We start from the raw sequence: 26124 nt of genomic DNA, 5'->3' as shown, positions 1-26124 counted from the left end.
TGTGCCCCGATTGGCTCCGAAGGGAGTTTTTCCTCTGTGTATTTGGTGGAATGTCTCCCTGCTATGTATGAGGCTTGAACTAAGAAAGGCAAAACCTCCATTCATTTCGCCTCAAATTACACACTGTTTTTGCTCAGTTGAAATATACTCAGAGTCGCAAAGTGATTTCATGCTCTTTATTCAGCTCATAGTGGTGAGGAGGAATGAATGAATGTCCCCTCAAGGTATCTGCTTTATATACATTATTTACACAATGGGCTGCACATGATTGGCTAATTCCGGAATTCTACTGTAAGCCAATCAGGTTGTGGATTCACTTCTATCTGGAGCATGATTGGGTGGTTCCTGCCAACCAATCATATTGCTGCATTGTTCTAGGACCAATCTGACTGCTGCATTCTGAATCCTATTGTTCTAGGACCAATCAGACTGCTGCAGTTTGGATCCTATTCAACTCAGTACATAACACCCCTCCCCTCTAAGTTCCAGTCCTGCCCGGGAGGTCGCATTCATAGTCCTCGAGGTACGCCGGTGGCCTACGTGTGCGTTGCGGCCTGGGGTGTTCCCTGGTCCGGGGTTCAGGTTCTGGCTCATGTTCCAAGGATGCTGGCTGTGATGGGCCTGTCTGGTCTGGTGCAACCGGCTCGCTCAGTCGTGGTTCCGGTTCCGGTGTCCTTTTGGCTTCGCGGGTCCTCTCTGTATTTACTGATTCTGCCTCTCCTGCTGGCCCCTCCTGCTCTATGGGCCTCACTGCCCCTCTGTTCCCTTGGGACTCCTCTGACCTTTCCTCCTCCTGGTTTTCTCCCGGGAATCGTCGCCGTATCTGGTCGCAGTGGCGGCGCCAGCATTGCCCCCCATCCGTTAGCACCTCGTACGACACGGGACCAGTGACCCTGGTGACTGTGGCGGGTACCCATGCTGGGCCTGCCCCAAAATTCTTTGCGTACACTGGGTCCTGGGCCTCGAAGGTCCGGGGGTTCCTGCCTTCCCCCACCACTACCTCATCCTGAGCTCTATCGGGGTGAAGGCGGTCCAATCTGATTGCAAGGCGCCGACCCATTAGTAGTTCAGCGGGGCTCCGGCCAGTCGTTGAGCTGGGGGTGCTGTGTTGTGCTAGGAGGAATGTGGCTAGGCGGTACTCCCAATCCCCTTGCGTCATGCGGCGAAGGGTGTCCTTGGTGGTCCGCACCATGCGTTCTGCTTGGCCATTGGTGGCAGGGTGGAATGGCGCCGAACGGATGTGGCGGATGGCGTTCTGCGCTGTGAAGGTTTGGAATTCTCCTGACGTAAATGCAGTCCCGTTGTCTGAGACGAGAGTGTCAGGGAGCCCGTGGGTTGCAAACAGCCTGCGTAGTACCCGGATGGCTGCGGACGTAGAAGTGGACGGTACCAGTGCGACTTCCAGCCATTTGGTGTAGGAGTCCACCACTATGAAGAATGTTTTCCCCTGAAAGGGGCCAGCGAAGTCCACATGCAGGCGTGACCATGGTGCTCGGGCGGACTCCCAGGACTGGACTGGGGCCCTTGGGGGATCTGGGCGGGATTCTTGGCAGGCCTGGCAGTGTTTGACCCAGGCCTCTATCTCTCCGTCGATCCCCGGCCACCACACATAACTCCTGGCAAGGGCCTTCATTCTTACTACCCCTGGGTGTGTCTCGTGTAGGGCTGTGAGGACCCTTTTGCGGAGGGGCTGGGGAACAACGACCCTGCTTCCCCATAACAGGCACCCCTTGTGGGCTGACAGTTCATGTTTGCGGGTTGTGTAGCCAGCGAATTCTGGCCCGGGGCTGCTGCTGGGCCATCCCCTCCACACCCAGTCCAGGACGCGGGAGATGACCCTATCTTTATTGGAATGGTGTGCAACTTCTTGTGCCTGAATGGGGCGGTCGGGAAGCAGCTCCAGGCTCATAACCTCTTGTGCAGGTGCTGGGTCGGGGCCTGTTTCCGGTAGTGGTAGCCTGCTGAGGGCGTCCGCATGGCCCATCGCCTTCCCAGGGCGGTGAATCAGTGCATACTGGTAGCTGGCAAGGAAAATTGACCACCTGAGGACACGAGGAGACAGCACTTGGGGGGTCTGCTTTTCGGAGGCAAACAAGCCAAGCAAGGGCTTGTGGTCAGTCACCACGGTGAAGGGCCGCCCGTACAATAAATCATGGAATTTTTTTACTCCCTTCACGATTGCCAGACCCTCCTTGTCGATTTGCGAGTAGTTCCGCTCGGTTGCGTTGAGTGTCTGGGAAAAGTATGCCACCGGTACCTCTCTTCCATCCGGGAGTTGGTGTCCCAGGACAGCGCCAATGCCATAGGGTGAGGCGTCGCATGCTAGCACCACCGGCAGCCTCTCGTCGAAGTGTGCCAAGACCGAGTTTGAGACAAGCAAGTCCTTGACTGCCTGGAATGCGGCCTCCTGGCGCTGGCCCCACACCCAAGGGGCCCGCTTGTCCAGGAGTCTGTGTAGGGGCTCCGCTACCGCCGCCTTGTGGGGAAGGAAGGAATGGTAAAAGTTCAATAGTCCCAAGAAGGCCTGAAGTTCAGTCTTGTTCTTGGGCGCTGGGGCATCACAAATGGCCCGTACCTTGTCCCCAGTCGGGTGGACCCCTTCTGCGTCCACCATAAATCCCAGAAAGTCCACCTGAGGCACTCCTAGTAGACATTTTTCCCGCTTCACCTTGAGACCCGCCGTCTGGAAACGGTGCAGAACGGTGCGGAGGCGGTCCTCAAACTCCTCTGGTGTGGGCCCGGCAATCAACACATCATCGAAGAAGGGGGTGACGCCAGGAATCCCTTTAAGGAGAGAGTCCATTAGATTCTGGAATATGCCTGGTGCCACGCTGACACCGAATTGCAGCCGCTTTACCCTGAACGCTCCTCTGTGCGTCACAATCGTCTGTGCCTCTGCTGTGGCCTCATCTACTGGCAGTTGTTGATATGCTTGGGCCAAGTCCAGCTTGCCAAAAATTTTCGACCCAGCCAGGGTGGCAAGGACATGGCTGACCACTGGCACTGGGTATGCATGGGCCGTGAGGGCCTTGTTTATGGTACATTTGTAGTCTGCGCAGATGCGGACCGAACCATTCGGCTTGACGGGTGTGACGATTGGGGTTTCCCAGGGGGCATTAGGCACCGGCTCCAGCACGCCTTGCTCCACGAGTCGGTCCAATTCCTCGTCTATACGGGGTTTCAGGGCGAACGGGACCCGGCGGGCCTTGAGTCTGACTGGTCGTACTGCGGGGTCAAGCTGTAGAGCAATGGGGGGGCCCGTATACTGTCCCAATTTCCCATCAAAAACCCCCGGAAATTCCTTGCATATGGCGTCCACGTCCACTTGTAAGTTCGTGTGGTTCACCCCGGTGACGGCTAGCCCCAGTGGTCCAAACCATGCCAATCCCAGTAAGCTAATGTAGGGGCCCTTGACCACAAGCAAGTCCAGTTGCCGCGTCCGCCCTCGGTATTGCACCCTGAAGGTCCCCACCCCCATTGTGGGGACCTTACGTTTCTGGAAGTCCCGGAGGGTGAATGGGGCCGGCCTGAGTTTGGGACCCCCAGTAGGACACAGTTTCCTTAAGGTCCTTGCCGAGATTATGGATAGAGTTGAACCCGTGTCAAGCTCCATGCGGCATGGGGCCCCCTCTATCTGTACCTCTACATAAATTTTCTCTACGTTGGGGTGGGGCAACTGGTATACCTGGAAGTCCGTGAGCTCCGTCGAGTTGCCTTGGTGTGTTGGGCCCCGGGACCTGGGGCTCTTGGATTGGTCATCTGATGCCTGGCGTCGGGTGGGCCGAGCTCGACACACCCGGGCGATGTGTCCCAATTTTCTGCACTGCCTGCACTCTGCGTTGCGGAAACGGCAGGTCCTCCTCTCGTGACTGTCTCCACAGCTTGCGCAGTTCCCTGCTTCTCGTCGAGGCAGCTGGGGTATGTGGGCTGCTTGAGTGCGCTGCTGTACTCGGTGCACCTCCTCCCTGTTGGATCCTGAGTCGTCCTAGAGGGGAGGGGTGTGGCGAAAAGTGCCCCTTCAGCTGTTCCATTATTGTTTTGTATGGAACAGTAGCGACTTCTTCGGGTGCAAGGAGAGCCCGGGCGATTTCAAACGTCTCCTCTCCGCAGACGCTGAAGAATATCGCCCTCTTCTTGGCGTCTTCTTCATCGGTGACCCCTTTGGCTTCTAGGAGGAAGGTGAAACGGGAGGCATACGCTTCCCAGTCTCCAGATGCTGGGTTGAACGGCGAGAAGCTGCTGTCGGTTGCCATTCTGAGTTCCTTGTGTCCCGGAGCTGAAGCCTGGATACACGGTGCGAGGCAGCGGTGCGGCAGGTGGCGGTGCTGCGGTGCTGTGTGTGGCAGTCAGCTCAGCGGGATCCCACCTTCGTCGCCAGTGAAATATACTCAGAGTCGCAAAGTGATTTCATGCTCTTTATTCAGCTCATAGTGGTGAGGAGGAATGAATGAATGTCCCCTCAAGGTATCTGCTTTATATACATTATTTACACAATGGGCTGCACATGATTGGCTAATTCCGGAATTCTACTGTAAGCCAATCAGGTTGTGGATTCACTTCTATCTGGAGCATGATTGGGTGGTTCCTGCCAACCAATCATATTGCTGCATTGTTCTAGGACCAATCTGACTGCTGCATTCTGAATCCTATTGTTCTAGGACCAATCAGACTGCTGCAGTTTGGATCCTATTCAACTCAGTACATAACACCAGTAATGTGTTATCAGGACTTTTGTCTCTGTGTTCTGCTCATCTTGTTTAAGTGACCATGCTAACGGTGGTGGCTCATTGGGACTGGTAAGGCAGGGAGCCCCAAAGTGGGTATAGTCAGAGCCAATGATGGGCATAACAGACTAATTCTGGTTTTGTCGCCATCGTCTGCTTCCCTGCTCAGCTGTACAAAACTGAGACTAAGGAGAAGGAAGCTGACAAGCAGTGCCAATCCCTGGGCAGGCAAGTAAGGTAAGAGGGGCAGTGCCCCATTTGCTCTAATGAACCAGCTCACACAGGAACTTATTAAGGGGAAAGAATAGGGCAAAAGGCTTATTCAGAGCTCTAATATGGGAGAGGGTTTGTTGCCACTGTAATAGAACTCACTGCACCAGGAGTAGGAAACCAGTGGCCCTCTGGATGTTGTTGGACAACAACTCCCATCATCCACCACCAATAATAAGGGACAATGGGAATTGTAGTCCAGCAAGATTCGGAGGGTCATAGGTTCCCCACCCCTCTACTGTACTGTGAAGATACTGTTAAAGGAAAATGTTAAAAGGAAACAAGGCTTAGCAAAGAAGAAAGAAAAACATTTCAAAACCAAGGGGAAGAGGAAGAAAAGAGAAAGTAAGAGGATAGGAACACTAAAACATGATTTTCCACATCGCTTTGAGTGCCACAGTAAAAACTCTTTATAGAAAGGTCTAAAGCAAATAAGCAAAGAAGTTTCCTACTTCTGAATTCCAATGGTTTTTATAGCTGGAAGGGGGCCGCGCACGCGCGCGCGCGCGCACACACACACGAATTATAAAGCCGGTCTCTTTTCATTGGCTTCCCAATGAAATTTCTGAAATCTTTTGAGATTTCACAGCACAACCTTATCAACAGGAAATAAAAGACATCCCTGTGGAGGACATAAATTGATTGCTGGGGGTGGGGAGGAAAGCAGCTTTAATATTGGAAAGCCAGCCAAGTCTCTGCTCCAAGGAGGCTTCTCAGTGTCTGTATTTAGTATTTCTGGACTGAAATGGTTTGCTGCCTACCGGGCAATTTTGATTAATATATATATATCATTATTAAAAACATATGTAAAGTATTGCACTTGGGCAAAAAAGAAATGTAAAGTATTGCACTTGGGCAAAAAAAATGAGAGGCACAAATACAAGATGGGTGACACCTGGCTTGAGAGTAGTACATGTGAAAAGGATCTAGGAGTCTTGGTTGACCACAAACTTGACATGAGCCAACAGTGTGACGCGGCAGCTAAAAAAGCCAATGCAATTCTGGGCTGCATCAATAGGAGTATAGCATCTAGATCAAGGGAAGTAATAGTGCCACTGTATTCTCCTCTGGTCAGACCTCACCTGGAGTACTGTGTCCAGTTCTGGGCACCACAGTTCAAGAAGGACACTGACAAACTGGAACGTGTCCAGAGGAGGGCAACCAAAATGGTCAAAGGCCTGGAAACGATGCCTTATGAGCTAAGGGAGCTGGGCATGTTTAGCCTGGAGAAGAGGAGGTTAAGGGGTGATATGATAGCCATGTTCAATTATATAAAAGGATGTCACATAGAGGAGGGAGAAAGGTTGTTTTCTGCTGCTCCAGAGAAGCGGACACGGAGCAATGGTTCCAAACTACAAGAAAGATTACTCCACCTAAACATTAGGAAGAACTTCCTGACAGTAAGAGCTGTTCGACAGTGGAATTTGCTGCCAAGGAGTGTGGTGGAGTCTCCTTCTTTGGAGGTCTTTAAGCAGAGGCTTGACAACCATATGTCAGGAGTGCTCTGATGGTGTTTCCTGCTTGGCAGGGGGTTGGACTTGATGGCCCTTATGGTCTCTTCCAACTCTATGATTCTATGATTCTATATGAGGAGCTTGCTGGATCAGACCAATGGCCCATCTAGTCCAGCTTCCTGTTCTCTCATTGGCCACCGAGGGGCCTGTGGGAAACCATCAAGCAGGATTTGAGTGCAAGAAAACTCTCCCCTCCCGTAGTTTCCAGCAACTGGTATTTAAAAGCATTGCTGCCTCTGACAGCCATCATTGCTAGTAGCCGCTTCTAGCATCCTCCCCCTCCATGAATTTGTCTAAACTTCTTTTAAAGCCATCCAAATTGGTGACTATCACTGCCTCTTGTGGCAGTGAGTTCCACATTTCATGCACTTATGTGAAAAGTTACTTTTAAAAAGTCTGTCCCAAATCTTCCAACATTAGATGTCTAGCGTTATGAGATTCTATGCCAAGGAGCAGAAAGTGGTTATAGAGCAATTGGTTCTTGTTCCATTGCCACCCATCCTAGGGAAATTGAGGGGTAGTTTTTCATGAGCATTAGTTTACTAATTGCCCTCTGCACAATGGTCTCAAGATGATGTACAATAAAAACAGCACAGCAACGGCAGCCTAGTTAAAAACCACAGAAAACTTAACATCTATCTGTTAACGGCCACAAAATTGTCATTGGCTCAAAATTGGAAAGCTACATTATTCCTGTCTTGGAAAGAATGGCTTAATGAAATTTGGGTCTTGGCCATAACACCATGAAGAAAATACTTCTTCACACAGCACATAGTTAAACAATGGAACTCACTGCCACAGGAGGCAATGATGGCCCCCAAACTTTAAAAGAGGATTGGATAAATTCATGGTGGACAAGGCTATCAAAAGCTACTAACTACGATGGCTAATAATAATAATAACAACAATATACAGTGGTACCTCTGGTTGTGAACGGCATCCATTCTGGAGCCCCGTTCACATCATGAGCAGAATGCAACCCACGTCTGCACGTGTGCGGGTCACGATTCGCCACTTCTGCGCATGCGTGTGACATCATTTTGAGCGTCTGCGCATGCATGAGTGCCGAAACCCATTCCGTTACTTCCGGGTCGCCGTGGGATGCAACCTGAAAAGATGTAACCTGAACCGAACGTAAAAAGAGGTATGACTGTACTGTCTTATACCTGCAGGTCTCAGGGCAGCTAAAACATAAAATCACAGTATGTTCTTCCTTCACTGTGCCTCTCAGTACCCGTTGCTGGGAACTGTACTAGGGCAGAGTGCTGTTGTGCTCATGTCCAGCTTGCTGGTTTCCCATAGGCATCTGGTTGGCCCCTGTGAGAACAGGATGCTGGACCAGATGGGCCACTGGCCTGATCCTGCAGGCTCTTTTTATACAGTTGTCCAGCAGCCTCTGGAGAGCCACAGGTTACCCATCCCTGCTCTAATCTTCTGAGAAGGAAACAGGATTACTGCCCTGCAATTTGGCGATTCAAGGCAGGCATTGCCCTTAAACCTCTTCTGAAGTGGTTCCAGGATAAGTGGCTTAGTTATTGTTGATGGCAAAGCAAGCCAAGCAGACAGAAGAGCAACCTAATAACACCAGGAAACAGAGGCAGGGAAGCTGGCAAGTTTGCATTCAAATCCTGGGTCCCGATGCCCTTTTCCAGACTTTGCCCTTTTTTTGTTTGTTTGTAAGAAAGACAAGTTAAACATAGTAAAAAGAAAACAACTGTGACGCTTAGCACAGGTACGCCTGGAGGAAATAAAATAATTAGTTTACCCTAGCAAAGTTGGCAGGCATGGTAGGCACTGACTGTTTCTTACGAAACAAGAGATGTTTGAAAATGAAGTCAGGAGAACAGCTGTGTTTATTCTAGCCTGCTATGAGCCTGCCATGCAAGCAGAAAAATTGGGCGCAGTGTGCAGGAATCAGGATTCCGGAGGATCTCAGGAACTTTGACTTGTTTGTCTTGAAAAGCAAGTCTCTAGTCCTCATAGTTTGGATATATATGGGCGTTTCCTTGAGGGATTCTCAGAACCAATGGAGATGCTTACAACTTTGATTCATTTTTGGGTGGGAAACAGTGATTTCCATTGCTCCTCTCCCTTCCCCTTGCTATAGTAGGTAGCCCTGAACATATATTTTTTTTCTTTCTTTCATTGCAGACTGTTATCAAAAAGAAAAAGAGGGAATATCAATTTTTGCTCCCTCTCAAAACTTTTGAGGGGAGGGTGATAGACAGCTTTTGTTCTGAGCTCTCGTCCTGACCCAGAGGGCTCCACCTCCAGAGCTCCATGCCAAAATATCTGATTTAAGCAACTGGGAAGCCTAGGAAAAAGCAGAACAACATATTCCAAATCTGCACCTGAATTTCTATTCAGTTTATGTAAAACAAAATGAAAGAACACAGAGAACTGGGGTTTACAAACAATCATACAATAACAACATCTAGAAAAAGGCCCTCCTAAAATTTTAAGGATACAACATGGTATATGGCCATGGCTGTCACAAACCTATACCTGAAGTATTATAGAGAAAGAGGATTTTAGAAAATGGCATGGACTAGTAACTTTGTGAGAATGCATACCAAAAGCAAGGAAATGAACGCAACATGCCCGTCCACATACTTTTGGAGATTATGCATCATTAATTCAGCACATATGTGGTACATTGTTTGCCCAAGCTCTGCTGTTTTTCAGCACTCTCAGCCTTTTTCTCACAGTGACCAACCATGGAAAGCCCGCAAACAGGATCTAAGTGCCACAGCAACTCTCCCCCACCTGCAATTCTCAGCAGTTGGCGCCCAGAGACATACTGTCACCAGCTATGGAGACAGAAAAAAGCCATTGTGGCTAGTAGCCATTGACTGTTTATCCTTTTGACTGAGTGAGCACACAGGCCGGTCTCATCCTAATAATTTATGAAGAATGAGAACACTTCTTTACCATCTTCACTTTGTTTCCACAGCCTGTGAGTTAGGTCCCTATTCCCATTTTACAGATGGCAAGACTGAGGCTGTGTGTGTGTGTGTGTGTTTTAGAGAGAAACTCTCCTGAGACTGCATCCTGCGGGCTTGCAAATACAGGCCTCCCAAGTTCTGTTCCAGCAGTTAGTGGTCACTGACTGGACTTTGCATCTCATCAATGGGGGCCAGGTGACGAGCCTGGACATTCCCAAGGCAGATGAGAAACCTAGAGGGATCCTGGGAGCTTGACATAAGGGTCAAATTTGATGTGACATGAAATGCATCTTTTCATCTAGTGTGCAGATCTTTTTTAAAAAATGCAAACCGCACATTCTCTGTGTAGGTGATCATTAACAGGATCAGGGCAGGCATGGAATGGAATGGAGATTTGACCATTTCCTCCTGTGTTGTGCTTCGGGTGGGGTGGGGTGGATATATCATCTGAATCTGTTGTTTGTTTTGGGAGGGAATCTTCCACTGAACTGCAGAGGGGAAAAGATTTAAATCCCGCCATTCCGGCTCCAAACCAGTCAGTGGTTCCCCCAGCTGATGCAATTTGCGTTCAAAGAAACCCTGCATGATAGATGCACAGAAATACATTTAACATCCCATGCAGCCCCAAGAGAGAGTTATTTTTTAAAAAACAAAAACATGATGGTTTGGCAAGGGGTAGCTTTTAATTTCTGGTACCTGTCTCAGGTGACACACTGTCCGTATTTTGTTGTTAGCACGACTGCACATGCCTTGGGTGAGCGGTTCCCAAACTGGTTTCCCAAAGACCACTTGAAAATTGCTGAGGGTCTTGGTGGACCTGCTTAATTATTTTTCTGCCCATTGTAACAAATCTAATGGGCTGTACTGGATGCTGCAGGATTCTTAATTGCCTTTTTATTGCTCCTTTTACTTCTTGGATTGCATTTTATCGCATTACGATTTGCATTCCACAGAATTTAAATCGTGGCGCAATGAAATACAGCCTAAGAAATTAAAAGAGCAATAAGAAGACAAAAATCAATAGGGATGTCTAGTGCCATGGTGGACCACTGGGCGGCTGGGTGCTGTTGCTTGTGCATTGTTTTGTTGTGTTTTCTTGGCGGCTCTGCTTGCTTTGCACTTCTTGTCAATAGTTGCTTTGAGGCCTTTAAGCAGGCATCCCCAAACTCGGCCCTCCAGATGCTTTGGGACTACAATTCCCATCATCCCTGACCACTGGTCCTGTTAGCTAGGGATGATGGGAGTTGCAGTCCCAAAACATCTGGAAGGCTGAGTTTGGGGATGCCTGCCTTTAAGTGACCCCAGCTATGAGGTATTAGGTAAAGGTAAAGGACCCCTGGATGGTTAAGTCCAGTCAAAGGCGACTATGGGGTTGTAGTGCTCATCTTGCTTTCAGGCTGAGGGAGCCGTTATTTGTCCATAGACAGTTTTTTGGGTCATGTGGCCAGCATGACTAAACCGCTACTGGCGCACAGAGGACCGTGACAAGTGCCAGAGTGCACGGAAACACCGTTTACCTTCCTGCCACAGCGGTACCTATTTATCTACTTGCACTGGCATGCTTTCGAACTGCTAGGTTGGCAGGAGCTGGGACAGAGCAACGGGAGCTCACCCCATTGCAGGGATTCAAACCACCGACCTTCTGATCAGCAAGCCCAAGAGGCTCGGTGGTTTAGACCACAGCGCCACCCGCGTCCCTGATGAGATATTAAAATCATTCTGTTTGGTGCTTAGTGGGGGAGGACGCTATCTACAGCCCTCCTTCTCTGGAGCATGTGTGTGTGTATACAAGAGAGTACCGGTATGTGGCAGTGAATTTCCTGCATTTGGCTGGAGTTGGAATAGATGACCCTTGAGATGCTTTTCAATGCTATAGCACTACAATTCTATGAGATGTTGTTTTGGTACTTGCAAACCATTGTAAGCCCCATAGAAGATCTTTAGAATGGCAAGTATAGTGTAAATCAGGGATGGGGACACATTTGCAACCTGAGGTTCACATTCCCTTCTGGCCATGTGCAGGTAGTGGGTGTGGCCAAATACAAAAGTGGCTGGAGCAACAGATGTAAATGTTGCCTTGGTAACAGTAGGCTATGTTCTATGCACCCTCTCATGCCCCTCCTTGTCTTCCATCCAGGCAAGCAAGAGGTGTTCTCAGAGTTCAAGGACACTTTCCAGCCAGGCAAAAACATTCAAGGATGGCACAAAGCAAGGCCGGTGGGGGATGTTGCCTGGTGGAAGAGGGTGTGGCTATTGCGCTGGGAAAGAATGCTGCCTCTAACTGGGGGATTCTTGGGCATTCTGAAATACAGCTTGCCTCTTCAGCAAACTCAGAGGGTTGCCTTTTCAGCAGGATGTTAAACTTCTGGCACAGCCTTGTTGCAATTCTAAAAATGCTACAGGGATTTTAGGAAGAGCTCTGAGGACCAGCTAGAGAGGCATTTGGCCTGAAGTTTAATATGGGGGGCTTGAGGTTCCCCATACTTTGTATATATCTTCCAAAGAAATGGATTCCCCAGTTAAAATAATAAGGGGAATAGTAGATTCCTTCAATTTTCAGCACCCTTCTTCTCCCAGGTTCCTAGACTTTCAATAACTGAGCCGAGGGAGGAAGAGTTCCAATGCTAGCACAACACTCCTGTTCCAAGTGTCCCTTCAACTGCCTGCTGCGATAGAAAATACGGGTGAAGGTATTTGTTCTGTAAAAGCTGTTCTGTCAGATCCACTGGGAGATTAAGCATTCTTAAGAAGCATAAACTGTTACTACTAGCACACCCTCCTGCGCGATCTAGGCCGGGTCAGGCTATTGCAAGGGAAAGGAATACAATGAACTGCAGCTGGGAGAGGGAAGGCTGAGATCAGGGATTAACCCTTCATTGGAGAATTGAGCAGAAGTGCAGAATCTTCAAGTGCCCTTGGCTCTTATCCATAAAGTGTCTGGTGGGAGGCACATTGATCAGGCTGAACATACATTTAAAGCACACCACTTTGCCCAAAGAATCTTGGGAACTGTAGTATACGCTACACAGGGGAACAGTTCCCAGCACGCTTAGTAAATCACAGTTCTCAGAGTTCTTTTTTGGGGGGAGATCATATCCTTTAAATGAGTGGTGTGTGTGTGGCCAAATGTTGTAATGTAGCAGGTAAGAGACTGAGTTGAGAATTGGGAAGCGTCCAGTTTGAATCTCACCTTGGCCATGAACTCTCAAGGAGGCCTTAAGGCAAATCTCTCTCTCCCCTGACCCACCCTTTCCGATTTCTCAGTCCCAATCCCCCCACCTGCAATATAGGTCGAGATAATAAATACTGATTTACATTGCAGCACACTTTGCTGATCAATTCCCGTTGATTCCAGTTAGCAAATGGTGTCTTGCAGGGTTGGCATCTAGGTCATGTGTGTGAAGCACCTTAAACACTTGAAAGTGCTATGCAAGAGTTAAATAAATAAGTGCTTGTTTAAAAAAATATGACTGACGTTTTGCACAATGCAAGAAAGCAGGAAAGGAAGGCAGGAATAGCCACCCCTTGAGCTATGTCTGCAAGGAAACTTGGAAAGTCTACAGAAGCATTTTTCAAGGTGGATAAAGGTCTCTGAGCACAAATCCTATGGCACAGGTGTGCATATGACCATGGCCATTAATGTCAGTGGGTCTACTCTGAGCATAATACAACCCTTGAAATTGGATACAACCTTTTCTCCCCCCCCCCCCAACCCAGCCTCTGTGTTTTTATCCTCTTTTTAAGCCACCTGGAAACTGATTTTTATATTGGGCAACTATTATCACTCAATAAATAATAAGCATGTATAGACACCTCTGGCTATGTGAAAAATGGGAAAGAGCCGTAGCTCAGTGGTGGAGCATCTGCTTTGCATGCAGAAGGTCCCAGGTTCAATCCCTGACATCTTCATGTAGGGCTTGGAGAGATCCCTGCCTAAAATCCTGGAGAGCTGCTGCAAGTCAGTGCTGACAGTACTGAGCTATTTGAACCCATGGGTCTGGCTCTGTACAGAGCAGCTTGCTCTCTAAGATGGGGAGCAGTGTCCTCAGCGACCAGCAAAGTGCGACCAGCAAAGTACAGTGGTACCTCGGGTTAAGTACTTAATTCGTTCCAGAGGTCCGTTCTTAACCTGAAACTGTTCTTAACCTGAAGCACCACTTTAGCTAATGGGGCCTCCTACTGCCGCCGTGCCGCTGGAGCACGATTTCTGTTCTTATCCTGAAGCAAAGTTCTTAACCTGAAGCCCTATTTCTGGGTTAGCGGAGTCTGTAACCTGAAGCGTATGTAACCCGAGGTACCACTGTAAAAAAGGAAAGGAAAGGAAAGGAAAAGGAATAAAAGGTTTTTAAGAAAAAAGAGAGAAAAGGGGCAAGGGATTCCAAAAGTTAGGACCACCACTTAACAGCACTTGATAACCATTTCGTATCTGGAGAGGCAGCTGCCAGAGTGACAGCCCACCCTCCGCAAGCAGAGCTAGAGGGCTTGTTCGGGAGAGACATTTTTCCAAGGCAGCGACATTCCCGAGCAACAACACACATCCCCCGCCACTGCTGTACCTCTTCTTCTGGTTCTTTGCTGCCCACCGGCTGGTATTTCCGGCTCATGCGTAGGGGGGAGGCACCTTTCCGGAAGATCGAGGAGAACAAGTGCTTTGCTCCCATCTTAGCTGGGGCAGGCGGCGAAGGAAGGCGGCAGCTAGCAAAGCACCTGCTGCTGTGGCTGGCGCTTTGCTGTGTGTTTCCTGGCCGAGCCTCACATTCCCTCGCAAGAAAAGGATGGAGCCAGGGAAAGCTGATCGGTGGGTGTTACCTGATGCCGACAAGGTGACGCCCCGCCTGCTTGCTCAGAACAGGTGCCTGGGAGAGGCTAAATTCCTGACTTAAGGCCTACTCGTAGCAGTTGTAGACCTGGAGGAGTCGGTTGATAGGTGCTGTGGCCTTTGCCTGGTTTAAAAAAAATAAAATGTTTGCATGCAAAGAAGATGCTCTATCATTGAGCTACTGATAACCCAAAAGCTGCTGACAGCCCAAAAGCTGTTCCTCTGTTTCTCATTTTTCCAACCTTAAATTCAGTTCTCCAGATTTCCACATCAGTTTGCAGTCTTTTTTGGGGGGGGGGGTCTTCATGAAAATTCATCTGCATTTGGGTGCAAATTTCTCCCAATATACACACATTTGGGTGCAATTTTGACGAATATGCACAATTTTGCCTAATATTTACATTTCCCCCAATCCAATGCATTTTTGTATGTTAGTTTCACTAACACCTGTGTTTTTAATGTACACTTTGCCTAGCAGATGCATTTTTGTACCCTTCACTTGGCTGGAGAACTGCCCTGCAAAATTCAGAGAAGTGCAGACTCCGATGAGCAGCCTTGGTATGGTTCACACATTGTTTAGGGAAATGCGAGTTAGACAAGCTCATATTTTAATGCGAAATGAATCAAATTTCAACCCCCATCCCCCGCAGGTGATGTAAAAGACCTGCACCTGTGCCTGTAGAGATCCACTGCCAGTTAGTGTAGGCAGTTGAGAGCCAGAGTAGGATAGTGGTTACAGCTTCAGACTAGGACGTGGGAGACCAGGTTTCAAATTATGACTCAGCCATGAAGCTCACTGGGTGACCTTGAGCCAGTCACCACTTCTCAGCCTAACCTACTTCACAGAGTTATTGTGAGGATTAAATGAGGAGGAGAACTATGTCACCTTGAGCTCCTTGGAGGAAAACGTAGAATATAAAGGCATTTAATGAATAAGACAGTTTCCTGCTTTGCTTGAGGGAGGTGCAGGCACCATCACTTACGTTTTCTTAGGTCTGTTGTTGCGCAAGTGGAATGAATATCTGAAGGGATGTCATGCAGTTGATGGAACAGATATGATCGCTATTGTTCTGGAGGGCAGGACTAGAACCAATAAATCACTGCCAGCCATGATGGCTGTGCTCTGCCTCCACAGTCAAAAGCAATAAAGCTTCTTAATTCTCATTGCTGGAAACTGCAGGGGAAACCTGTTCGGGTGCTCAGTGTTTCCTACCGGCATCTGGCTGGCCACTGTGAGAACAGGACGCTGGACTAGGTGGGCCATTGGTCTGATCCGGCAGGATCTTTTTATGCTCTTATGTCAAAGTGATGGGTAGAAATTCCAGGGAAGTGGATTTTGGCTGCACAAAGAGGCTCCTCAAGGCTTAGAGCTGTTCAGCAAGGTGACAGACCTCCTGGGGAAGTGGTGCCAGTAGAGGCAGTGAGGGGGATGGTGGAGGAACTTCCACAATAAGGAAGGCTTGGGGAAAAGCCAAAATGTGTGCTTAATTGTAATGCATTTTTTACTTTGGTTCATGCTCTTAAATGTGCCGTGAGTCACTTAAGAGACCTTTGTACGTTACGAGTGACTAACATTTTAAAAAAGCAATTGTAATGATTTTTAGTCAAATTGATCGCCACAGCAAGGTTGCATTCCTAGCTAGAAATCCTAGCAAGATGCCCCAAGAAGTTGCCAGGTTTTCTGAGCTGCAGTGGGGGGAAAAGTCACTGCCCCTAACTTTCCTTTATGTCTGGAGAAAAAGTGGTTTCCCCCTCTGGGCAGGGAAGAGATGAGTATCTATGGTGAGAGAGTCATTCCATAGAATGATGCGACAGCACAACTGGCATGCAGCAGAACAGGCTATGGCATATCCTGCCAAAAGGTTTCAGTGGAAAACTTTATCTAGCCTCTCTCTTTTCTCAGAATAATAGGAAACTGCCTTCATACTGAGTCAGGTGTATTGTCTACACTGACTGGCTGCAGCCCTTCAGGACTTCAAGCGGGGAATGTCTCCGGGCCCAGCCTGTACATGTCGGGGATTGAACCGGCGACCTTCTGCATGGAAGGCAGACACTCTACCCCTGAGCTGCAGCCCTTCCTTGGGCAAACAATCTGCTGAGTTGATTGCTTTTCTCAAACAGGAAGCGATGGCGACCCTGGTCAGGGTGTCCTCTTTTGCACTGCGCAGGAAATTCATCACCAGGACAAATGAGGACAGAGACTTCTATGGCATGTGCAGCTGCCAATTTATATGTATAGATGCAAATGTAGAATTGATTGCTGTTATTTAAATATAGTGCTGCTCCCCACAGTGGGACAGAGAGTGACCAGGAGACTTGTGTGACTGCTCAGTCTGACATTAGGCAGATGGAGGCTCCAGGGAGGTTTATAACCAGGGTGATGGTGGGTGCATTCAGTTATGGGGGATATTGCACTCGTTTTCCTGATTAGAATTCTAGCACTTCTTTCCTGATTTCTATCATTCTTTTCACACTGCAGTACCTGCTGCATAGTAGAACTGTGGCTTTCAGGTAAATATACCTTCAAGTTGTGCTAAATTTCATTCACACAACAACATACATCAGCAACATACACCTGCATGCTTCTGTTCCCCCATGAAAACAGCAGGAAAGAACTGTATGCCGGGATACCACCCCAAATTTCATCACCTTATTACGATGATCTCCTGGGTTAATGGAGTTGTGAACAAATTTCTTAACGGAAGCAACTAACACAGAACTGCGCATTTAGCTTCCACTACATCCTGCAAGATTTCTGGCTTTGATGTTGTGTGAATGCTCAGATATAAGCATTCACAGGTAGTGAAATGGTGGGGAAACAGAATAAACTGCCATGCGAATGCAGTCCTAGTGTATCAACATCTAATACTCAGAATTACCGTGCAGTTGAACCTAGAAGCTACATTTTAACCAACCATATTTTGATCTTTTAACCATCTTCCATGTCTTCTTCTAATCTAATATCCTGTAGTAGCAGTCAACAATGCCATCTTGTGGCTGATTAGGTGTTTGAAGAAATGCTTCCATTTGTCTTATTCAAGGGCTTTACTAAACCCTTAAAAGGCATAGCCTTGCTGGATGAGACCAAATACCCATCTAGTCCAGCATCCTCACAGCGGCCACTGAGGTGCCTATGGGAACCCCACAAGGACGATAGCACCCTCTCTACTTGTGAGCCCCAGCAGTTTGTATTCAGATATATGAATGCCTTCATTAATAAGCCCAATCCTCTTTTAAGGCAGTCTAAGTTGTTGGCTATCACTGCATCTTGTGGGAGTGAGTTCCATAGTCTAAATGTGTGCTGTGTGAAGAATTGCTTCCTTTTGTCTGGATGGCCCTGAGCTTCAGTGGATGGCCCTGAGTTGAAGTATAACGAAAAATGGAGAGAAAAAAAATCTCTCACATACATTAAATACAAACAATGACATTGGAATCTACCCCAAAGCAGCAAATTTGCACATGCTAATCAATGTTGCAGCCCCCTCCGAGTTCTGTTGCTGAGCAAGCAGGGGCTAGGAATCTCCGAGGAATGTAAAAAAGCAAAAAACCCACCATGGCCCCCTCCATCTCCCCCCCTTTCTTCCTAATGTAACACTAATGTCTCAACAAATGAAACTGACCTGTAGAAAATGTAACTTGAAAAAAGAGACATTGCACATACTTTTGTAAACCAAGAAATCTTTAATAAAAAATACATTTAAAAAAAACTCAGAAGCTTTCCTTTCAGAAATTGCAGGGACAGAACTACCCAAATTGTACAGAAACTTATTCATGTATGCTACTACAGCAGCAAGAATGTTACTTGCCCAAAAATGGGAAGAAGAAGTCACAGCAAAAGAAGAATGGATACCAAAACTTATGGAATATGCAGAAATGACGAAACTTACCAGAAAAATAAGAAATCAAGATAACAAAACTTTTATAAAAGAATGGAAATAGTTCATTGAATATTTACAGATAAATTGTAAACAGATAAGAACACTGGCAGGATTACTGTAATAACCTGCAGTTTCATAAGAGTATATATTTAAAGTAGAAGAATAAATGAACAAATCAAGTTAATTTGGATATGCAGAAAATATTAAAAATAAATTCAAGGAACCGCAGAAAGAGGGGGAAGGAAGTCAAGTTTTGAAATGTTAAAATGCCTGTAAAAGGATTGAAATGTATAAACCTGAAAATTATAAATAAAATAAAATAAAAGGAATCTCCGAGGAACACTTGCCTAAGAGCAGAATCCACATGCAAAGTCAGACAGTCCAGAGGTCAGGGAACCCAGACGATCACAGATCCAATGGTCCAGATGGAGAGCAGGAAGCAGCAAGGTGGGACCAGGAACCATAGGCATTGTTTTCTGCCTCTGAGTGCTGCTGGAAGCTCTGCTGAAGAAGGCTGAAGCCAGCTGGTTTTCATCAGTGTCTTCTCCTATCCCTGAAGGCTGAGCAGCTGCAGGTAGAGTCATTCTGCCTTCTCCCCCTTCAGGCTGCTGTTCAGTAGGTGAAGCAGACTCCTGGCCCATGACCATCAATTTGTAAAGATGGAAATTTTGGCTGGATTTCAGAAGAAAATTTCAGAAGAAAATCTCTGGGTGATTGGCTCAAGTTGAAGTGATGAAAAAATAAACAAATGAATAATATTTTGAGGGTTGTCTGCAGTACTCAGGTAGTTTAGGAGATGGTATTACCGGGTGGTGTTTACAGCAATGAAGAAGAAGAAGAAGAAGAAGAAGAAGAGGAGGAGGAGGAGGAGGAGTTTGGATTTGATATCCCGCTTTATCACTACCCTAAGGAGTCTCAAAGCGGCTAACATTCTCCTTTCCCTTCCTCCCCCACAACAAACACTCTGTGAGGTGAGTGGGGCTGAGAGATTTCAAAGAAGTGTGACTATCCCAAGGTCACCCAGCAGCTGCATGTGGAGGAACAGGGAATCTAACCCGGTTCACCAGATTACGAGACTACCGCTCTTAACCACTACACCACACTGGCTCAATAACTCAATGAAGAATTATTAACCCAGGAACCACCTATTAACAAATACTATATTTTCAAAAACTTTTCCAAATCTTATCGTTGTGCTTTGCCACATTTTAAACCAATGCCTTTGTCATGCCCTACAACACCCTCTTTAATCTCCACGTGGGAGGTGGGGTGCCTCTTGTTTCTAGTGCAAGAGGCAATGGTGGGTGTGAAACATTGAGAATCTAATCCGGATTTCATTAGCTTAAATTTCTAGCCTAGTTCTTGGCTAACAGAACCTCCAACGTCAGAGGCAGTCTGTCCCTGAACACTGAGTGTAATACAGAGATGAAGGCATTTGGCTTTGTTCCTTGCTTGCGGGCTTCACTAAGGCATCTAGCTCTCCACTCTTGGAAACCAGATGCTGGATTAGAGATGAATCTTTCATCTGGTCCAACAAGCTGTCTTGCACCGAACCATTGGCTCAGTATTGTCCACACACCCACCAAGGATGTCATGGTTTTGTTTTTAGGCTGTGTCGAGGAACACCACCAGAGAGATTTGTCTAATGAAAGACATCACACTCACAAACACCCCTTGGCCACCTTGATAGTAAAGTAGGAGCAACGAAACCTCTGTGCACTACCAATTTACAATTTCAGTGAAACAAGACTCTAGGAAGCTGTCCAACCGTTGGTCCATTTAGCTCAGAATTGTCCACACCAACAGGCAGGAGTTCTACAGGGTTTCAACAGGGGTCTCTCTCAGCCCTGCCTGAAGATGCCACTGGGATTGAAGCTGAGACCTTCTGCATGCATGGAAGATGATTTACCACCGAGCGACAGCCCTTTCCAATGTTTTCTTCCTTTTGATAATTTTCTGATGGAATTTCTTATCTCATGAACTAAGCTACGTCTCCTAAGTTCAACCGGTCCAGCCTTCACCTTGGCTGATCTTAACATCAACCAGCTCCTCCCCCTCCCCCCGCTGAGGCAGGCATTTCGTTTTTGCTTCTCGGCAGACCAGTCTCTGCTCCCAGTTTCTTTCATTCAAAGAACATCTGGTGTCCTTGCCAGTTTGGTAGCACCTGGATGACAGGTAAACTAGAAAGAAAATATCCTGGAGGGATTGGGCACTGCGCCTAATTGTCATGTATTACCGTAATGTCAACATTGCTGCTGCTCCACTGGGCCGTCCCTCTGGGCCGAGATCATGCAGTTAACACTCACAGAAACATCCACAAAAACACCACGTTCTGTTTCATCACAGTACGCAGTGTAAATGATGTTGACAAACTATAGCTGATTGCCATTATGTTGATGAGCCAAAGCTTCCCTTTTCTCCTATGCAAACAATGCCTCTAGAAGATGTCTGTCTGTACACTTCAAGCTTATTTGTAGGTCCCTGCAGTCCTCTGAAGATTCTGTCACAACTTTAATCCTTTCTGGGTTTTTCCCAGGAACACTGAAGCTGAATGTGAAATGTCAGCACATGACTATGGCCAGGGCCGGATTTAGGTTGGATGAGGCCCTAAGCCATTGAAGGTAATGGGGCCCTTTATACCAGTATGTCCAGCTGTCCTTTGTCACTGTTTTTTTGTGTTGAATATATGCCATGCAACCAGTCCATGCAGAATGTAGGCACCCTATATATAGAAATGAGCAAAGCAGTGATATTTTAGGGAACAGGCTAGCAGGCAGGGCCCATTACTTACATCATAGGAGCCTATACAACACAAAATACTGTTGCTGTATGTAGGTTTTATTTTATTTGTTTTTTATCTTATATTTTGGAAATGTACATCCAGGCTTTTTCCCCCCTTTAAATTTTTTTTTGGGGGGGGGCTCCAAGAGAGTGGGGCTCTATTTTTTTTTATAAATTTTTATTGATTTTCCAACATGAATTAAAACACATTACAACTAACAATACATAGACAAACAAACATATAAACACGTATAATTTCATAACCTCTTTTTCTTAAACCTCATTTCAACGACTTCCCCATACCTCCCTTTTCTGCATCCCTGTTTTAAACTTTTTCAGCAACCCCTAATTTCAAGAGAGTGGGGCTCTAAGCTATAGCTTTTTTAGCGCATATGTAAATCCGGCACTGACTATGGCATATATATATATATATATATATATATATATATATATATATACACACACACACACACACACACACACACACACACACCATGTTTATGGAAGACAATCTTACTTGACTACGAGTGATTGCCAAAGAAGAAGATATATATATATTGCAACTTTACTTATTATACATATATATATTCCGACACCTTGAAAGTTAACATTAAAGAGGAAGCAAATTTCTTTCTGGTGCTATACAGCCATAATAACTGATCCATAGATCCCTTCAGCCGGGCTCCATAGATCCCTTTCCTTTGACCTTGATTGCAAGTGCTAAAGGTTGGTGGAAGGTCTGTTACCTGCTTTCTGGTCTGCCTGAAATGCCCTTGGATTATGTGTCCTAATTTGCAAAAAAGAAAAAAAAAGTCAAACGTGTTTTCAAATCTATTGCTTTTGACTTTATGAAACAAAAAGTGCCACTAGGTGGCAATCTGTGGCTGTCCTATTGGCAGAGGGTAAAACATTACGTTTTTAGCTGCAGCAACTTCTGACATACAGTATTGAATAGGGAATAGGAATCTGAAAAATGGCTAAAAATATGACCGCAGGATATGGTGCTGAAAAATAACAAAAAATGTGGCCCAGCAGCTAGGATCCCAAAAATCAGCTCAGTAAGTGACCCGCAAGTCAGGATTCTGAAAAATGACCAGAAACATGAGTCAGGATTTTGTTCATTTTAAAAGCCCAGAAACTGTAAAACTAGCCAGCAGATCTGTACAAAAATGTTGTTAGGAATAGACAATTAATATCCCTGTTTTAAAGGTGAGGAATATTGAGGCTGAACAACAAAAAATAGCACGTGACTAAGGCAGACATTTTTAAAAAAACACTTTCAACTTTTCTTGTTATCATGTGTATATATCTTCAGAAACCTTGAAAGGTAACATTAATAAGGAAGGAAGTTTCTGTTGGTGTACAGCCCTAATACCTGATCCATAAAATGAATGGCACCCCAGTTCAGCCAGGCTCCATAGATCCCTTTCCGTTTGAACCCAATTACAAGTGCTAAAGGGCATCAGAAGGTCTGTTACCTGCTTTTCTGGTCTGCCTGAAATGCCCTTTGATTATGTGTCCATTGCAAAGAAATGTCAAAGGTGCTTTCAAATATATTGCTTTTGACTCCAGGAAATAAAGGTACCACTAGGTGGCATTCTGTGGCCGCCCTATTGGCAGAGGGTAAAACATATGTTTTCAGTTGCAGCAATTTCTGACATATGGGGGGGGGGGGGGAATCTCATCTGAAATGTAAGAAAAGCCTCACTGGATCAGGCCAAGCGTCCACCTAGCCTGACGTTCAGGAAGGACACAGGGTCATCCTAGAAAATATAACCCAAATAACTGAGTCCAGGATTCTCTGCATTTAGGGCATTATTAATTTTGACATGCACTTGCTTTACTTCCAGGTTGGGGGGGCGGTACTTATGCATCACCTGGTAACTTTCAGATATCAGAAATTTGTGAAGCATAGGAGATACTTACCATAATCACCCACCCGACTATTGCCTTAATTCAATACTGGATGACCTCCAGAAAAATGGTATAAAATGGTTTCTTTATGTTATTTAAGCTATAGGAAAGACATACTGTGTTTTGTTAGACTAATTCCTTTTTTTGGGGGGGTCAATTTTTAATGCTCTTATAGCCAATTAAAAATTAACAGCATAATTATATGCATATCCACTCAGAAGTCTCGATGAGATTTACTCCCAGGAAAACATGCAAGGAATTGCCCTAAAAATATTGTAAAATATTTCACCCTGTGTAAAGTAAAATGGAGGATCCTAGACTAATTGGCTCAACTTGTAGAATTTCCCTCACTCGCTCCCGCATTACAGTATGATCAGCTACAAGCTTGGTAAATCAGAGAGAGCAGCCCTTGTAAACAACCTTTGATCAGCCGCTTCTATAATATAATTACCGACTTTTATTTATAGCTGTGATTGTACTGTGTGATGGGTCGTCGCCAGTCTGGGAACCAATTTGAAACTATGTTCCAAGTGAAAATTAATTTGTTTGCCTGGAAATAAATTGCCGACATAATTCTGGAGATGATCAGACGTATTGCAACTTTTTAAATCTTCTGTTTAAAGTTTGTGTTCACTTGCATAGGGAGCCAGGTTTTCACACAAAAGTCACAAGCCTGCTTTCATCTCCTTATTAGTTCCCCAGTGTAGTGACATATTAAACAGGTTTGTAAGTACTTGATAATTTTTTTTGGGGGGGAGTGCATTAAAAAACCACATTCAGCTGATCAAAGCACCAAATATTGAAATGTAAAAACGATGGACTCAGGATAAATAGGCAATGGGTGGGGTGGGGGACAACAGCAAAATCATGCTTATTTGGAACACCATTTCTAGATACTAAAAGAAAATGTCTAGGTCAATGTAGTCATTCCCAAATCAATACAGGGCTCATTCAGAGCGGTGTGGGGTTTGGGGGCTGCAGCCTTTCATTTATACAGTAATCATGCAAAACTAGTGATTTATACAAGGCCATCCACATTTCATTTCATTCCACTCTATTAGCTGTCCTACAGTTCTCTCCCAATGCTGCCAGGAGGGGCGCTCTTGTACTACAAAAAAGCAACACCCCTAGAATATTTGAGGCATACAAAGTTAGAGGATTTCAGCAGGAAGTTATGGGGTATGCACAGTCAGAAACGAAGCAGTTTGTCCACCCTGATACTTCTTTTCCAGCTGCAAGCAGTTTTCAAAACAAGAGCATATATAGTGGTACCTCGGGTTACATACGCTTCAGGTTACAGACTCCGCTAACCCAGAAATAGTACCTCGGGTTAAGAACTTTGCTTCAGGATGAGAACAGAAATTGTGCTCTGGCGGCGCAGGGGCAGCAGCAGGCCCCATTAGCTAAATTGGTGCTTCAGGTTAAGAACAGTTTCAGGTTAAGAACGGACCTCCGGAACGAATTCAGTACTTAACCCGAGGTACCACTGTACAATGATCATGCATGCAGAATAAAAAGGTTGACTGGAGGGCCCCAGAGTTTAGAGCTCCTTGCGCTCCGACCTCTTTATCAGCCTGGACACTGAGATCCAGCTCCAAGGGCCTTGTGGTGGTTCCCTCACTCCCATCATCCCTGACCATCATGGACCATGCTAACTGTGGCTGAGGCAAGCTGTCAGTCCAACAATACCCAAAAGCCCACAGGGTCCCTACCCCCCTAGTAGGTCATGGCTCCTCCATGAAGTATGCTATGCCGAGTTTGTGCATCTTCTAAAAACAGGGGCAGCCAATGCTGTAGTAGCCTCCAGATTTTGCTGGACTCCCACTCCCATCAGCCCCAGCCAGTATGGTCTGTGTTTGGGGCAGTGCAACAATGGCTACCCCAATGCAGTTTTTCTCCACAGCCACTGAAGTGTCCGAAGCTTGTTCAACTCAGAGCAGTCTCATTGACATAAATGGACATGACAAACTTAGGTTCATTCATTCCAGTGGGTCTTTTCTGAGTGGGATTGGTTGAATAGAATCCATAATTTTTCACAGGTGAATCTATGCTCAGTTTATCTGTTAAAACCCAACTGCTTCATTGACAAATATCTATTTAATCAGCTGACAGTCCTATTAAGAACAGCATGATGATGCAAAAGGACTACAGCTACTGCCTTGTAAACACACGCACACGCACACACACACACACGCACACACACCACACACACACATCCACCCACCAAGGGACTGGTCTGAACTTTTTATAGAGCCTTTAATATTCATTTCCCCCCTTGGCAGACATCCTATTGCTAATCAGAATGGGCAAAAAAGGTTATATCGCCTAAGGCAGTCAGTGTTATGCAGAAGCACTGCATAAAGATTTGATGAACAAGCAGAAGAATTTCCTTCAAGGAAACAAAATTGGTACAACACAAGGGGCACGGATGCTAAGCTATTGTGAAGATCCCATTCCTTCGAAGTGGGTTGAAGACAGGTAAGAAAAATAACTTCTGGGGAGAAGCTTACACTCAATGTTCTTAGGAGGGTTTCAGTATGTTTAAAAGGTGTTTTGGCCAATTAATCACCTGTGTTTTAGTTCTCAATTAAATTTGGTGATTTAAGGGTACAAATAGCTATCTGCCTGAAGAATTCCTTTGTTCTTACATGATGCCAATGGGTGTCAAAGCAGGCATCATTTTAAAAGAGGCATTCCCTCCTCATGTGTGAGAAAAGGGGGAGTGCATCTTGCCCTCTACAGTTCTTACAAGCACCAAAATTATTCTACAAGGAGTATGACTACTACTACTATTTAGTTGTTTTACGGATATAGAGTTGTGCCCAATGTTAGTTATTGAAATTAAAAGATAGCCATGCTCATTTAAGTAGAACTTGGTTGGAGACAACCTATGATCTGAAGGCACATGGGACTACTACCTTGCAGAAGCTAAGCTAGTCTGACTCTGGTCACCACCTAGATGGGTGACCTTCACTGTTTTGGGTTACACGATGGAATAAATGAGGTAAACGAAAAGATCAAAACAATTCTCGGACCACTTAGATTCAACCTACACACTGTACTCTCCACATAGCTGTCATTCATAGACAAACATGGGCACAAGCCCATGTGATGCCCCGTGCTGTTTTTTCTTTCTTTTCAGGAGTGGATACAGGGAGTTTGCCAATCTTTCTCAAAAACATCAGGAGAGCCTTGTTTACTGTGAAAATTTGACTCTAGCTATGGTTTGGTTCAGATGTTGCACCAAACCAGTGTGCATTAACCATGGTTTAGCCTCCA

General features: G+C 46.1%; 1 protein-coding gene across 1 annotated transcript in view; it reads right to left on the bottom strand.

The window, feature by feature from the left end:
• ATP2C2 (ATPase secretory pathway Ca2+ transporting 2) overlaps positions 1-14231 on the bottom strand; it is a 42620-nt gene extending 28389 nt beyond the window's left edge. Inside the window, exon 1 of the mRNA XM_083626239.1 lies at positions 14010-14231. Coding sequence (XP_083482365.1) covers positions 14010-14114 — 105 coding nt within the window. The 5' untranslated portion in view covers positions 14115-14231. The remainder of the gene's footprint in view (positions 1-14009) is intronic.
• Between the last annotated feature and the right edge of the window lie 11893 nt (positions 14232-26124).

This window comes from Podarcis filfolensis (genome assembly GCF_964270895.1).
Source record: "Podarcis filfolensis genome assembly, chromosome: 8".
NCBI lineage: Eukaryota > Metazoa > Chordata > Lepidosauria > Squamata > Lacertidae > Podarcis > Podarcis filfolensis.
This window is presented reverse-complemented; position numbering and strand designations above follow the sequence as displayed.